Source organism: Colossoma macropomum, unplaced genomic scaffold, assembly GCF_904425465.1.
Source record: "Colossoma macropomum unplaced genomic scaffold, Colossoma_macropomum, whole genome shotgun sequence".
In the NCBI taxonomy this organism is placed as follows: domain Eukaryota; kingdom Metazoa; phylum Chordata; class Actinopteri; order Characiformes; family Serrasalmidae; genus Colossoma; species Colossoma macropomum.
In genome coordinates this window covers 26,788,895-26,805,679 of record NW_023494805.1, presented here as the reverse complement: position 1 = coordinate 26,805,679, position 16,785 = coordinate 26,788,895, and the positions used below count along the sequence as shown (strand labels likewise).

Genomic DNA, 16,785 nt, shown 5'->3' with positions numbered 1-16,785 from the left:
GAACTGATAAAGTGTTAAATTTTAAAAATAATCCAGATAGTATTAGAAGCATATAACACGGACCTCGCCTGAACACTGTGAAGATGTTCAAATGATTCAGTCGAGACTGGTGAATCAGTTCGTTCCACGAATCGGTTTAAATGAATCATTCGTACGCCAATCGGACCAGCAGGTGCGCGCGCGTGGATTTGTAAAGAGTAGAAATACTTACAGATATATCGAATAATGACGGTGATATTAAGTACAGTGTCGTCGATTATGTGTGCACATCGTAGGAAAAGATATAGGATGGTCGAGTAAGCAAGAAATTATGGGCTTCAATCTGACTGACCGGCTTAATCTTCTGCGCTCAGATATGCTATTTCGTGAGCAACACAGTCGAGGCAAATAGTTCCGTTTGGACAAAGAATCAGCACCAAGTATCGACTGAAACCCTCACAGCTGTGCCTCACGATAGTGACAACACGACATATAACAAAATAGTTATTATAATAGTTAGTAATAGTTTGGCAGTGCATTTAGAAAGTGTAGGTCCCAGGTGCTGTGTAAGATGTAACGTTATTTCTTTGATTACCCGAATCGAACTGTCAAGCCAAAGTGTTTTCACCTACTAGACATTTCAAAATAAAAGTCCCAGACGGCGAAGTACTGAAGAGAAGACGGCGTTATCTATTCAGCTGATAATTCATGCATATTATATAATGCAGTCTTTGTGACTATGTTTGTTTAAATAGTCTCTAATTGTCAAAGTGAGAGCAGAAACGTTTTTGTCTCAATGCAGCGCCCTGTTTGCAGTGCTATTTATTGCCTGGAGAAGAAGCAGAGTGTCTGTGGAGGACTCAGTCCTCATCGTCTGGACAACGGCATCGTAGCAAATACAAGACAGACATCTTTTTTTCTCTGGCCAATCCAAAACCAGAAACGTGATAAGGCTGACTTTACTGCCGCTCTTCCGCGAAACACGGCCAGTCGGTCAAACTGCCTTTGCTGAAGCCCACGTTCAAAATGCACCGACTCAGTCAGTCAGTCAGTCACCAGCGGTGGAGAGACTGACCGGGAGATGAAGCAGCTGGAACTGATACAAATGAACTAGACGTGACAGTGCAAATGCAAGGCTGTCACTCTTTTAAAGCTGAGAGATGGACACACAGTGTCACGCAGAAAAGTTATAAAATGAAGATTACGAGTTGGTGTCATTTTCGTGTCATCATCGGGAGCTCGCTCTGACAGGAACAAAGGTCAGTACCTAAGCTCACTCCACGCTTCTGTAAAAGTCGGGATGTATGATCACCTCGTATGTCTTTGGACAAAGTAAGAGCTGCGTTTAATGGCTTTAGTTTAGTGACATAAAACCACCTCGAAATTATTGCAAACTGTTAAACGATTTAAACCAGGTTGTGTTTATTTCCTCTGTTGAGTGTAGTTGTTTGAATAAACTTCGTGGTTGTTTTTACTGGGAAAGCACAGTAAACAAAGTTGGTGTGCTGACGGTTCAGACGCTGTCACTGTTTCTAAGAGGTATCTGCATTATTTGGGTTCAATGAAATGTCCTGTTTTAGGATTTTATGGTGGATTGAAAAGTGGTCTGCCTGTAGGTACAGATAAATTACTTTCTGGACCAGAGATTACTTCATCCAGTCAACAAAACTGACATACATATCACAGATGAATCAGAAACGGATATTTCTGAATATGACTGAGTTTTATTTTATAATATCAGCTAATTCTCTTTTCAGGCTTGAAGTCTTGACCTGCATGCTGGTTGGCTGGCAGCCATCGATTAAGCATCTACAGAGCAACAAGCTAAATAATCTTTTTCTTTTTACCAGGAAGACTTTCTCTCACGATATGAATTTTGACATACCATGAATAAAAACAGCACTGTCCTGAGATAAACATGCACACGAACAGCTTCAATAACCCTATAAACTCAACAAAAGAGTGTTTTAGACAAACTGTAGTGCTGCATGCAGACGCTTCTGTGTTAATCAGTTAGGTGTTTACACTGCCATGAGGCCATTAGACAATTATTACTACTACTAATGCCACCAGTATATACATATATTATTAGTATTAATATATAACTTTAATAATAGTACAAAATATCGTGATAGAAATTTGAGTTCATATCACCCACCCCTACCATCAAGTTAGTTCTGACCCCTGGCAAGCATAGAGGTAATATTTCTCCAGAATATCCTGTCTTTTTTTGAGGCCTTACACAGTGGTGTAGTCCAAAAAAAAAGTGGGTATACTATAAATCTGCACCAGCCCAGCACAGATGGTCAAAAAAACCCTGACATCAGTAACAGCCCTCTGTTTATAAACATTTCTGAATATTCTGACTGTAATTTGGAGCCTCTAGTCTTTTCCAAATTGCTAACAGCCTTCTTAGCTGCTGTAGCACTGCTAGTTTTACAGAAATAATGTTCGTAAACCCTACCCAAGGTTATTTAACGTGTCTTGCTGTAAGCTAGAGTAGCACATCACGCTAATATTGATCAGTTTTCAATAACAATGCTTCTATTTTTACTTCAGAACAATCAGCATGTGGTGTCCAGTGTTGGTGAAAATGACCCAATCAAAACTGAACATTAATCATAGAACCATATTTGTTTTTCTTGGCTTTGAAAACTAAATCTAGTCAATATATCTAGTATTTCTCATTGTAACACTGTTGTAAGAATATTAGGTATTTAAGTCATTTTATTTAGAGAAATAACATGTGTCTTATTTAGTGTCTTATTCCATGGGAAGATCATTTTGCTCATTTCAAGATATAATGTAGATAATTTTGCTTATTTCAAGAAATAATGGTATCTGCCAATAGAATAAGACATTTTCACTAGATAAATTAACAACAAAAAATTCTAGAAACAAGTTATATGATGTTATAATATACTAATAACAACCTCATAATAAGCAATATTAGATACATTGACTAAATTTTAGATGATTTCACCCAAATATTTTTTGCAGTGCAATATTAATGGAATAGTTATGGAATAATTCATAGGTGAAGGATGTGAAACAACAAATATATAGGCTAAACTATAGAAACTTGTCACTGAGGAAACTGCAGTCAACAAGCCCTGCTGTGGTGTGACCTAGTCCCTCAGGGCCTGGTAGCCTTAGTAATTTCCTGAAGACATCAGCGGGCTCAGGTGTAACACTGGGTTTGCTCATGCTGCTCTCTGCATGTGTATGTAGAGATACTTTATACTTTGATTTGTGGGTTATGTAAGTATTAGAGTTTCATAAACTGGGAAATTCATGACTTTGACACCTGCTCATTCAGTATTTCTTCTAAAATCAAGTGGATTAATAGTTTGTTGTAGTAACAGCCTCTCTTCTTCTGGGAGGCCTTGATGTTGGAACAGTTCTTTGAGGATTTCATTGCATTCAGTCACAAGTGTTGGATGATTAGTTGTGGATCACAAACATTGCTTCAGCTCACCCAGAGGTATTGGATTGTGCTCCATCACTCCAGAGAACACAGTTCCACTGCCACAGGACCCAGTGCTGGGAGCTTTATACCCCTCTAACTGATGCTTGGCATTGGACATGGTAGGCTCATGTGTGTATTAGCAATGCTTTTCTATGGAAATGCAAGCTGTGTGTCCACTATTGAACACCTGTATCAGCAGTGGGTGCACTTTAAAGTAGCTGAATGCACTAATTAGAAGGTGTGTTTGGATTCTTTAAACATATCTCAGCTGTCCAAAAAATGTATGTCCATTTTCTTCTCTTTCTATTTTTCTTCGTTATTTAAACTCAGCATTTATCTTTTACATTGTGTAAGACTTTCATGATGAATAGACCAATAGAAATGGAGTGTTCTTTTAGACAGCAACTATATAATGTGTAGTATGAGACCTTCTCTATTTTTCTCTGCTCTCATTCTGATTCATTTGATTTGAATTTTTGTATGGAAAATTGACAAACAATAAACCACATACCTCACAAGTGCTCAAAACTGTGTGCTGGAATTTGAAGAAGGCATAATGTCGTTTGTGTCTTTGAACTGTTTGATTTCGGGTTCTTCTAACTTGAAGTAAAACATTAGTCGAGGTCCCCTCAAGGCTTAAATGATTTTTGTATGAGCAGGTTATGAGTCAGGTTAGTGGAACAAAGGTCATGTAAACAGCTGTGGATAATTTGTGAAGAGGCCCTATAGGGACTGGCTTGTTTCTGTTTGTGCAGGAGAACTACTATTTAGCTAAAATTTATATAGATTTTTATAGCAGAACTTTCCTCATATTCACAAAACATGGCCATTTCCCAGACCTTATGGCAGAAAAATGTGAACAGTTGGTGTTTTTTAGCTGGTACTCATGTGAGTTCATTTGTAATCCTGTGACATTTTTGCTGTGTTTCCTACACAGCCTTGGGAGAAAACAGTAGACAGTCATGGGGAAGTGAATGATCCTTTTGTTTTGGCAGTTTGTGATTATCGCCACATTAGTTAAAACCTCAAGCACATGAACAGCACTTGCCCTTATAAATGATAAATTATTTCAGTCTAAGACTACACCTGTAAACCTTGCTGTGTTGTTTATTTTTTGGTCCATATTCTATTATTGTATACATAATTCTTCCAGTCATTGTCTTTTTAAAAATAATCACATCAAATTGAATTGTGGTTAAATTTGAGATTTATTAATTAAAATGTTATAAAGAAAAATCTAATCAAATCAATGTGAGGTCAGAGATTTGCGTCCCTAAACTGTCACAGTAACCAATTTTTTCTTGTCCAGTCTCTTAAATGCTCTTTACCTCATTTTCTCTTTCCCTTTGTTTGTCTCATTCTCTGTCACTTCCACTTTCTGCAGAAGTGATGGCTAAGCATGAGGATAAGCAGCAGAGGCAGCAGTCCTGCAAGCCGGTGGGGGCTCCGGATGGTGGTTGGGGCTGGGTGGTGGTGGGAGCACTCTTCATGATCTCTGCACTGGTCTTTGGACTCCTGCGCAGCCTAGGGGTCTTCTTTGTTGAATTTGTGCAGTACTTTGAGGAGAGTGCTCAGGCTGTTTCCTGGATAACCTCCATAGGAGTGGCCATGCAACAGTTATTGAGTGAGTACTGCTACATGACTGCAATCAATGTCAGAATGAACAAGACGACTATAGTAGCTGTTATCCACAATCAACAGTCATATGTGGTTAACTTGTTACATGATATTAATTATGCATGTGCATGTAGGTCCTATAGGCACAGCTGCTTGTAATGCCTATGGAGCACGTCGTGTTATTATGCTGGGAGGCTTCCTTTCTGGACTGGGACTCATTCTGGCTTCTCAGGCCACAACACTCACCCACCTTTACCTCACCATGGGAATCATTTCAGGTATCCATTCTACTTGGTTTGTATGAAACACTTCAGAGAGTCACTAATGTACCATAGACCTCTGAGGTCATGTGCCATTCTGTAGTCAGCGTTATACACATAGCCAATATGTTTTTATCCTGTGTACATTTTTCCCCAAGTGTCACTGGATCCTCTGAATTACAAGGTTGTCTATCTGTGCATTGAAATGACGTTGCGTGAAAGCTTTTTACTTTTTTAGACCCAATCCCCTTTTCTTAGGTAAAGTTCAGCAACCTCGCTGCTGGGCTTTGGTTGAATTTAAGGAATCATATGCCTTTAAAGAGGAGAGGATGCGACAATTATCTATTATCACCTATCCCTTCGATTCTTTGGTGATATAAAGCTAAAGTCAGTTAATCGCCGGCTTGTTCAAATTTTGAGGCGCCAGAATGTAACTGCTGCTCCATTTAAGGTGGAACAGGAAATTTAGCTAGCTTGCTACCGAGACTTCAGCATACTACTAGTGAATTCTTATTCTTGTTATGAAGAAAAGGACCATACTACATTGAAACAACAGTAAACTAAGATAATGCAATGGTTATCGTAAATTTTAACAGAGGAAATACTCACATTTGTGGGTTTCTTTGGGCACTCGCACAGCCATCTTGCCAGTTTTGCTTTTTTTCTCATAACACTCTGCTTGGAGTGTGCTTTTGAAAAACCTCAGTTTGGAGGGCATGTAGCCCTAACATTTTGCCCTACACCTCTATCCCAACAAAACTCAGAACACCCTACCCTTAGGCGTAAACACGCAAAACAGAGGGGTAAGGGCTAAGTGGCAGGGGCAAAGGGTGAACTGAGATTAGGCCTTGAATACTTTTATATACCAACACCAGCCACTCAAACTACAACTTATAGCTGCCAAAGCCTCTAAACTACCACCTTTGATGAAGCTTACTGGTTTGCATGGGGAATTTTGGTGAGGTTGCCAGTCTGTGTCAATTCAGTGGGCAGCAGTGTTAGCTTGCATGCAGCCCTAGTCATATTTTGACTTCTTAACAACCTCATTATTCAGTAGATCCAGTGATGTTGCATAGAGGAAAAATGTCTGCAGTAAAACTTATTGGCTTTGTAACATTTTAGTTTAACACAAGATGCAACATTCATTTCTGCCATTTGTTTCTGTTATAGAAATACCCAACTTAGACTCAGAGTTCCTAACATGGGCATTATATGAATGATACAACTACAGAGGTCTATGATTAAAGACTGGCCTATATTAATTGGACCAACATGATTAATTTAGTTAGATTACATGAACACCTGAACTCATCATAACACCCACATAAACGCTTATCTGGACTGGTCAAGATGCCTGTGTGATTATTTAGAGTATATATACTTTCTGTCTTTCCCTCTATTTGTCTCTCTCAAGGTTCAGGCTGGGCTCTGGTCTTCACCCCTGGTGTGGCCTCAGTGATGCAGTATTTCACCATACGACGCTCTCTGGCCATGGGCCTGGGCTTTACGGGTGTTGGCCTGTCCTCCTTCGCCTTCTCTCCACTCTTCCAGTACCTAGTGCAGACGTACACTTGGCGAGGGGCGCTGCTTATACTAGGGGGTCTCAGCCTCAACATGATGGCCTGCGGAGCCCTAATTCGACCTCTTGGACCCCCCAAAGTTGTGGAAAGGGTACTGGTCTATATTCCTGTTTGAGGATGTGTTTTCCCAAAGTGTTTGATAGCACAAAGATTACTGCCAAGTTGTAGAGCCTCTAAGTGAAAGTTCAGTTGATTCAGGTCACAGTTAAGAAGTTGATTAATTAAATGGCCAGAAGTGTTTTATTACACATGTCTACAACCTAAGAATAGCTCAGCTAGTTTGCATTGAAGTCCCTTTTGTTACTAAATAATAAGCCTTAGTATGTAATAAGCCTGGAATTTTAAGGGGTTAATTTTCTGAAACCAATTTAACTCTCCCTGATGAATAACTACATATACAGGATATTTTGTAGGTCTCTACACTTTGTTGTCAACGATATAACCAATTTCAGGCTATAGCATAATTTTGTACAAAGCAGAGCCTGATCTCTTTATTCAAAAAAGCCCCCCCCCTTTACATTAGGTGAACTCAGCCACCCCCAGCTGGGCAGAATGTGGCCTATATCAGCAGAATAGTTTTGTCTACTTGCCTTTGTTCCACAGTGGAGATGCCAAATGTGGTACACAGGGGTTGTCGAGGATAAACGTGACGTGGATTGTGCTGTTCTGTTCTTGTGTAAGAATCAAATAGGAAATTGCTTTATTACTTTGTCCCCATTAAGAGGGAAAAGGCAGACTGGCACAGGTAGGGCTCACATTCAATGAATCAGGACTATGAGCTGACCCTGATAAATAGTGCTGTTACGTTTGTACTTTGTGCATTTTGCGAAAGCACTTGCGATTGTTGATTGATTCGATGAAATGCCTTCTCTATGTGCTGGACCCAGTTTAGCATACGGAGTTGGATGATGTATCTTGAGATGTGCTTGCAAATTTGTAGTAGTGCCGCCTTTGGTGATGATCAGTGTTCTGCATAGACGGCATGTAACATTGTTAACATCTAACGGTTCTCCATGTTCGTCTGGTTGGAAACCAAAATATTGCCAAACTGGCGCAGTAACGCCCTTCTTCTGTACAAGCTCATCCATTTTTCACCGTCTAGGGAGAAGGTCACACGTAGCGGAGTGTTTCATTTGCATATACCCAGCATTCTTTGCCAGATTGAAACGCTATATTCTAATCTTTTCAAGTGGCGTTTTAAAAACGTATATTTGTAGTTAATTAGTTATGTTTGGTCTATACTTAAATGCCGTCTTTTCTGTTATAGCTTAGGTCTAAAATTTTAACTTACCATAGCTTAGAATGCTTGTACAAACTCAATGGTTAAATACAAAGAACAACAAAAAAAGTCACATGGCAAGGGTACATCGTAAAAAATAAAACGATAATTTACTTAATGTCGTCACTGGTTGAAGTTACCGTGAAATTCAATAATATTGTTTATTGCCCCAAGGCTAGTGACCATGGTAGACATACTCCCACCAGTCGTAGGATTCAAATGCTCCATCTTTTTGAAACAGATTTTCAGTGGAGAATCGCTCTACATAGTTGAGCTTAGTCGAAAAACATGGTGATTCCCACAATCTTGGAATACCTGGGAAAGTGGAGGTATTTTAAAATCAACTTACTCTGGAGATGTCATGAATTATGATGGTCAAATGGTTAAAAGTTCTGACATTTTTTTTTGTCTCTGGTAAGAGATTAATTATACAGAATGGTTTCGTATCTAGGCCATGTGGTATAGAAGTCCAAATTTTTAAATGCATGGCTGATTGTAAACTGAGTTTTTCTGGTAATGACTCTTTAAAGCAGGGGTGTTCAATCATATCTGCAAAGGGATAATTAATAATTATTTTTTTAGAATAAAAGCCTGTGGTGCAGGTTTTCATCCCAACAAAGCTCACCTGATCAGTTGTTTGAGGACTGAGACCAACTGATCGAGCAAGTGGAATCACGTGTGCTCCTGCTTGTCAGGAATGAAAACCTGCAGCCAGCGTAACGAAAAAGCTTACAATGTGAAAAGTGAGACTGATCTCACAGGGTCAACTTCTCATACATAGAACTATTAATGTTAAAAATGAATGCTGTACAATGTTGACACCATTCAAGTTTATTGTATGTTACTATAGTTACATCTCAGTGTTTAGTCAGCGAGTAGTACGTGTACCTAATAAACTGGCAAATCTGTGCCACAGTAAGGTCTGTCTGCAGACTGCACACAGATTGATCCATCTTATTCAATGTAGTAGCTAATTGTTGTATATTATTTGCTAATATGAAACATGAGAGCTTTAATGTGTCATGGACATGGCTGAGAAATTTGATAGTAGTGCAGTTACACTCTTAAAAATTATGGTTCTTCAAGGGTTCTTTAGTAAGGAAATGGTTCTATATAGAACCATGAACACTCAAAGAACCCGTTGCATAAATTAAGGTTCTTTGCATTGTAAAAGGGTTCTTCAGATTGATCGAGAATATGCTGTAGGTGGTTCTATATATAACCCTGCAAAGAACTCTTTAATCAGGCAAAGGGTTCTTTGAGTGTTCATTTTCATTACTAACCCTTGAAGAACCATCATTTCCTTTGATTTTGAATCACTATAACAGTTTTATTTTTAAAATAAAGAAATCTCTGAGTAGCTAAATTTGTTTATTAAAGTATGTGTACAGCCCCGACAGCCACTTAGCTACTATATAGCATCGAACAGACCACTGGCCCATGCAGCCATGTAGCTGCAGTGCAGCCTCACTCAAGTGGCTAGTTCAGGCAGCCTCATAGCTGCGGTGTAGCGTTGCTCAAACAGCCAGCTCAAGAAGCCTCTGAAAAAGCAGCATAGTGCAAAACCTGCCTGTTGCAACCTGTACAAAATATCAAAACTTGTAGCACTATATACTTATGGTAAAAGTCATAAAAACGGTCATGGAATCTCATAGTTGGTCTATGATGAGTCATGGAAAGGTTTGGTAATTTTGTCTTATAGTTAACTTGTATATGAGGGATGTTTCCATAAAGTAAATGGTTTTGGCAAAAGGAGTGTATTTATAATAATAAAATTATAATGAAATAAGTAATAATAAAATCCTGATTCCTGTTCCAGGAATACCATGTTGGCTAGGTGAATTTGTTGTATATCTCAGTGTAGTGTTATGCAGAGCAAATTGAAGAATTAATTTCACACATAACCATATGTTGCATATGTAAGTGACAGTGTGTTCAGGATACATACAAAATTTAGGTGGATTTTTAAATCTCTCTCCTTCTCTTTCTTTCTCGCTGCTTTCCTTTTCCTCACTCAGGCTGAAAGTTCCGCTAAGTCCAGTGGCTGTGGCTCTTTTTTTTCCCGTGCCTGTGATTATTTTGAGCTGTCGCTGCTCTCACACCGAGGCTTCCTCACCTACAGCCTGGCCGTCACCTTCTTTAATGCTGGCTATTTTATCCCTTATGTCCACCTGGTGGCCCACAGTCGCCTCGTTGGCTTCAGCGAGTACCAGGCTGCCTTCGTCATTTCTGCTACAGGCATGACGGACATTCTGGGGCGTGTGGTATCAGGCTGGGCCTCGGACCTGCAACGCGTTCGGACAGTCCACTTGCTGACCACCTGGACGGGATTAGTAGGCGTCTTTCTCTTGTTGCTGCCACTGTGTTCTCTGGGAGGAAACTATGTGGGGCTGCTGGTGGTCAGCCTTGCGTATGGGTTCTGTGCCGGGGCCTTGACGCCACTGGTGTTTGCAGTGGTGCCGCAGATTGTGGGGATGGAGCGCATGCTGGGAGCACTTGGCCTTCTGCAGCTTATAGAGAGTGTGGGAGGCCTGCTGGGAGCACCATTTTCAGGTAAGAAACTAGTGCAGTCATTATTCCATTTCTTTTTTAAAATGCTGAGCACCTCATGGACCTGGCTTGTAACTCATATTTAGAGGAAAGAAGATTCTCCAGAAGTAAGAGCTGTTAGGTCGCAAGTAGCTTCTGGGCCTGTCCCAAATGGCAACTTAAGCCTTGCAGTCCTCAAAGTCAGCCTTTTGGTAGCATCAACAACATATGAACCTCTGAGACAAGAGTCCTTGAGGGCACTAGGCTTAAAAATGTGCATTTGGGACAAACACTTACAATGTCACCACATATAGACTATGTCTGTACATCACCTGGTAAAATTAGTTTTGTTTTTTTTTAAATTATTTACTGTCACTTCATATACATAAGCATAACATGTCTCAACAACAGTAAATTAATGAAGCATGTCCTTTAATAGCAAAAAACCCATTTGCTGTAACTAGTGTAGTCTAACCTGAATAGAAAGGAATGTTGGGTAAGAGACCCCTGTTTAGTCCTCATTGATACAGGCTTCACTTAAGGGTGCACTAAGTCTGCATAGAGGCCATTCATGAGCATCTCTTCAGAAATCTTTTACAACCTTGTGGACCCAAGATAATCAACTTCAACATGAATTTCTCTTAAGTGTTGTGTGTCTGACCTGTGTCCTGTAGCTTTGATATGATGTTAAGCTTGGCTGGTTCAGATTTATAACTAGAAGTATCCATAGTCGGTCTTTGCAATAGATGATTAGATTAAAGATCAGATCCATCATTTATGGCCTCGCTTAACTTCTCAGTTAATAAAAAAACAGCAGACCTGAAGCCTCTTGGCCTGTGCTGTGACATGATTTGGGCTGTTGCTATCAATTATTGATTTTTCTTTTTTTTTTTTTGGATTTTAACCCAATTATCTCCCCAATTAATCGTCGCCAATTCCACCCGCTAGTTAGGACTCCCCCAATCACATGATACTAGAAGGGCGAAGGCTAACACAGGCTTCCTCCGAGACCTTTTCGAACTGCCGCTCACGCAACGTCACTGGACAGCTGAACGCGCTCGGAGGAAAGCGCCAACCGCCAGATCTGTTACGTCAGCTGACTAGCATCGCGTTAGGTGATGGAGTGAGAGGGAGGGGCCATCCTACCCACCCAGGGGGAGCGAGGCCAATTGTGCTCTCTTGGACTCCGGGTTACGGATGATGATAGGGCCTCCTGATGATAGGGCCAACGCTTAGACGGTTGCGCCACTCGGGAGCCCGATTATAGGTTTTTTTAATCTAGTAATTATTACAGCCTTTGGCATGATCCAGCAGAGACTTACCTAAATGAAGAGCAATTAGAAGCACATTCAAAAAGGTGTTGTAGCGGTGCTAATGATTCATCTTAAAGTGATGTGGGAGATTTCAGCCCTCTCAGACTACAAAAAAATAACAATAACTTTTTTATATAGCACTTTATATATGCAAGAGCAGCTCAAAGCCCTTAAGTATCAAAACCACAAGCACTAAAGTCAAGTACATCAGCATAATGCAAAGAAAAAAGCTGTTTTACAGTCATGTGCAAAGGTTTGGGTGCTCCTGGTCTAATTACATGTTTTTTTACCTTTCAATGCATAATTACTGTTGATTTGCTGAATTTTATTTATAAACATAAAATAAAGTTAAAAAAATAAAACATAAATAATGGCCTGTGCAAAATTTATGGCACATTTAATAATTAGTTTTTTCCCCCAATATGCTAAACTTAACAAACAAAAAAATAGAAATTGTACACTAAGACAGAACACCTAGTTGAAAATCTAGGAGTGATAGTAGACTCTGACCTAAATTTCAGTAACCATAATAAAACAATCACTAAATCAGCTTTTTATCCTTCAAAAACAGCTGTTTTAGAGCATTCATGTTGAAACATGACCTGGAGAAACTTGTCCATGCCTTTATCACCACCAGACTGGACTACTGTAATCTGTACACTGGCTTCCTCTTAGTTATAGAGTTCATTTTAAGGTGCTCTTGGTATATAAGTCTCTCAGTGGTTCTTGGACCAAATTATATTTTCAGATTTGCTAGAAGATTACAAACCCAGCAGATCTCTCAGATCATCAGGTTCAGGTCAGCTACTGCTACCTAGAATTAGAACTAAACAAGGTCGGGCAACCTTCAAGTAGAATTAAGTGTAAGAGTGCAACGTTATACTGTTATATTTGTGTTTATTTTTATCATTTTTCTCTCTTTCCTCTCAGGCTGGTTGAGGGACCTCACAGGCAATTACACTGGCTCTTTTGTGGTAGCCGGCGGGTTCCTCATCTTGGGCACCATAATAACAGCGACCCTTCCCCATTTCTTTTCCTGCACAAACCCTCCACCCCCATCACCAAAGAAAAAGGCCAAAAATGAGTGCACTGAAGATGGGTTGCTTAAACAGACATTCTCCTCAGACTGTGACCACGAGAAGTTGCACGCCCTGGAGGATATGCGTTACTCCGACAGAGATTCAGGGAAAGCCTCATATCACAATCACACGACAGAACCAGGTTCAGAAGCAGAGCACGTACCTCTCACCGCAGACAGGACAGAGGCTGAGGGAGCATGTGTTTGACACAGGAACTGACTGACTGCTAATTTTAACCTGCCTGTTTTTAGTGTGAAAGATATCAGTGCTGTGTTTAGAGAGAGACCACTGTAGCAGGAAGAGGCAGTGATAGTAACCCTGACAGAGGAAACCATCATCACAGTCAACCTGTTTTACATCACCTCAGGTAGGCCTAAAAATGCACTGTGTATTTGCTACTTTCAGTCGTTGATAAGGTTCCGGTGGTCTGTATTGATTCTGTACTGTCAATTTTTTTTATTTTGTTTTTTTATGTTGACTTTTAGGGTAGGATAAGGGTGAAAGTGAGAAATTGTAGTTATTGCAGGCAAAATATTTCTGTAGGCTAACACAGACGCACAGAAGCACTAGAAGCTGACATACCAATAAAATACAGGGTACTGTTTCACATCCTACAGATGCTATGACTTCCACCATTACCATAATAACAGCCTTAAAAATGGTTCAGGATTCCAAAGCTGTGTCCAAAATCGTGCCCTATTCACTATATAGTACACTGTTTTGGGGTTACGCCAATTTGTAGCGGTGTCCAACAACATATTTAAGTTGCACTGACTCCATACGCCCTGTGTTGACTCTAGACTTTTTATTTTAAAATATAAGTTATAAAGAGGTACAAATATGCCCCTTTCCTCTAGGAAAGTGAATGTAGTGCACATTCAAAACTCATTTAAGGTACACAATTGTACCCTTTTTCTGACAGTGTCCATGACCAGGAGCATGAGCTGAATAGCAGGCAGATACAGTGCCACAGCACACATTTGCACTCATTTTCACATGGAAAATATCCTCTTTGTACTTGATAATTGAAAATGATGCTTATCTTGAAGGCGCTCTTGGTCAGAACTTTGAAAGCGGTGTACAGATGCTGACAAAATTACCTTTACCCTTTTGGCATTAGCGGAGGCCCGTTCCGATGACACAGCGGTAATAATACCTTTACCCATACTTTTACCTCTCACTGAGAGAATCTGCACTAACATGCCTTAAAACATGCTCAATGCATGTCTTAGTTTGATACTTTATTTGTGAAGTCAGTGTGATTATGTGATCTGTCTGTTTTTCTGTTTCTTGATAGGAATCCAGTGCTGATGTTTTTGTGTTTTTTTGTTTTGTTTTTTTTGTTTTTTTTTCAGAGATGAGTTCTGGTGTTTGTGTTTCTAGTGTTAGTGTAGAGACAGTGTTGTCTAAATTTGACACCAGTCTTTGTTGATAGTCTGACATTGTGAAGATTTTAAATGTTGATATTGGTTAGTTAGCACCTGTTGACACTCTTAACACAGACGTCTTAAAGCTTGAGGGGCCATGTGAAACAAAACTCAATGCCATGAAAACACACATTTTGCCACTGTTCCTAGAAACACAACTGTTGCTTATGAGTGGGCATAACCTTTACAAAGAAATAGGTGTTTTATTCAAAGGCCAGTGGATGGATGGGTTCATTATTTGGTGACATTCTTAAGCTGAACTTGTACATATTAGCCAGCCATGTGTTTGCAGAGCTGTTTTGGTTCAGTGGCAGGACAGAGCAATTTACTCATTGACCACCTACGTTGTTTTTTATTTGTTGGAACAGTTGGGGAAATGAGGCCCATTGTTTTTAAGGGTTATTGTTAATTTAAGGGGTTACATTCTGAATCACATTTGAAAGTAATCCATCTGAAAGCTACCCTTGGATATTTCATTCCTGTGGATTTTGTTGTACAGCATACCAATATGAGCGATTTCTCGTGTGTGAGCCACTGAAATATTCAGAAGGCCTGGAGGTCAGAAAACCTGAGCAGCCAGCTGTGAGATCTGCAGTTTCTTTAGTTTGGTTTTACCACACTGAGGTGGGTAGCACATCAGAGGTAGTGCTTTAAAAAAAAACTTGATTTGCTTTGAACTCTGGTCTTAAAGCTAAATATATGAGCCTTAATCTGCAGTGGCTGGCAGCCTCGCTATTGCCAACCCTCATGTTCACACAAGAGGAAAGTTTTAAAATGCACACAACTCTAATCTCTATATCTGACACACAGAGGAACCCATGGGCTTTTAGAAAAAGACCCATATAGCTGCTGTTAATAAAGATTACTGTACTGATCATAGAATTGCTTGTCTGTAAAAAAACATCATTATGCCAGGCAAGAGTGCATTTTTCTTTACATTTTGTCTTATTTGATAGCTTTAATATATTTATCATTTGAATTGTATGTTTTTTTCACTGCTAACTTGTGACTGATAAATTTAGGCCAGTGTGCAATACCTAGATAATGAATTACATGATGAGTCAGAGACCCAAAGGATTAATATCATATCATTTTGTGAAGCTGATTTCTCAAACAAAGATGAGTAAATAATAGGTGGAGTGGAGTTCAGCTGAGGTTTGGGAGTAGCTGACTCAGCCTGTTCTTTTCTCTCTGTCCGATGACGTCATGTGCCTGAGGTTCTGACCCCATTTTGCTGACACGCTCAGCTCTTTCCAGGAAAATGACTACGCACAAATACATGTGATTATTATGTTCCAAGTTTAATTACTGAGGTTTTAACTTTGAAGTGTATATTTATAAATTTAATAAAATTTATTTCTCTGTATTTCTTTTATTAAGATTACTGAATGTGGAATATTGAAAATGCAAGAGATAAAACAAGAATAAGTTGCAGCGTTTTGGTTCTAAAATTTGATTGGCTAATCTACGTTCGAAGCTGCTGTAAAATAATGGACATGCACACAAATAACAGTATAACTGATGTACACATCAGTTGAATTGTGCCTAGTTATTTAAAACATTGTGCCATACAGGCAATAATTTTGAATGTTATGTAACTTGGCAACTGTAGCCTACTGCTAACAAACTAGTGTTTATTATTAAATTAATTTAGTGGTATTTTATCATGTTGTATTTTGTTGCTGGTGTATAAAAGCAATGCCAATTGAGTTGCCTAACAACACCCCTTTATAATAATGCACTACATTTGAGCTTATTGCTCAATCGAGCATAAAGTGTAAGATCATTTCTCTCTCAACACGGAGTAAACAAAAACGTTTACAAAAACTATACCAGAAGTAATTGCATCTCATGAAGAAGTAAGTGTGTTTATTGCGTGAGCTGACAATGCTGCCTATGGTTTGGAAAAATCTATGAAGACATTAACAATAATGACTTATTACAGGAGCCTATAGATTTGAGGCAAGGGGTAAAAAGGCCCTATGGATCCTGCAGGAGAATGGACTACATACTGAGGACAAGGGCAAATATAATGACGAAATCCACCAACATTTTTAAGGAAATGATGAAGATGATCATTAAATTAATTCATGAGACAAGCCAAGTACAGGTGTAATAAAAACACTATTAAATTGCCCTTATATTTAGCTAGATAAGCATACATGTGGGATTTTGCAATAAACAGATTATGGCTATCACAATCACTTGATAAAACTCCATTTAAATTTCCCTAACGTGTGTGTGTGTGTATAT

At 39.3% G+C, this 16,785-nt stretch overlaps 1 protein-coding gene across 2 annotated transcripts; it reads left to right on the top strand.

The window, feature by feature from the left end:
- The first annotated feature begins 292 nt into the window (after positions 1-292).
- slc16a13 (solute carrier family 16 member 13) lies at positions 293-16,196 on the top strand. Of its 2 annotated transcripts, none has more exons than XM_036596324.1 (6): positions 293-1,238; positions 4,833-5,072; positions 5,200-5,343; positions 6,740-6,996; positions 10,203-10,737; positions 12,957-16,196. In XM_036596324.1, the coding sequence occupies exons 2-6, from the start codon at positions 4,838-4,840 to the stop codon at positions 13,310-13,312; spliced, it is 1,527 nt and encodes a 508-aa protein (XP_036452217.1). In that variant the 5' UTR covers positions 293-1,238; positions 4,833-4,837; the 3' UTR covers positions 13,313-16,196. The 2 variants fall into 2 exon arrangements, with proteins under 2 accessions (XP_036452217.1, XP_036452218.1); XM_036596325.1 differs by having other exon boundaries at positions 4,836-5,072; positions 12,957-13,312.
- Positions 16,197-16,785: the final 589 nt, after the last annotated feature.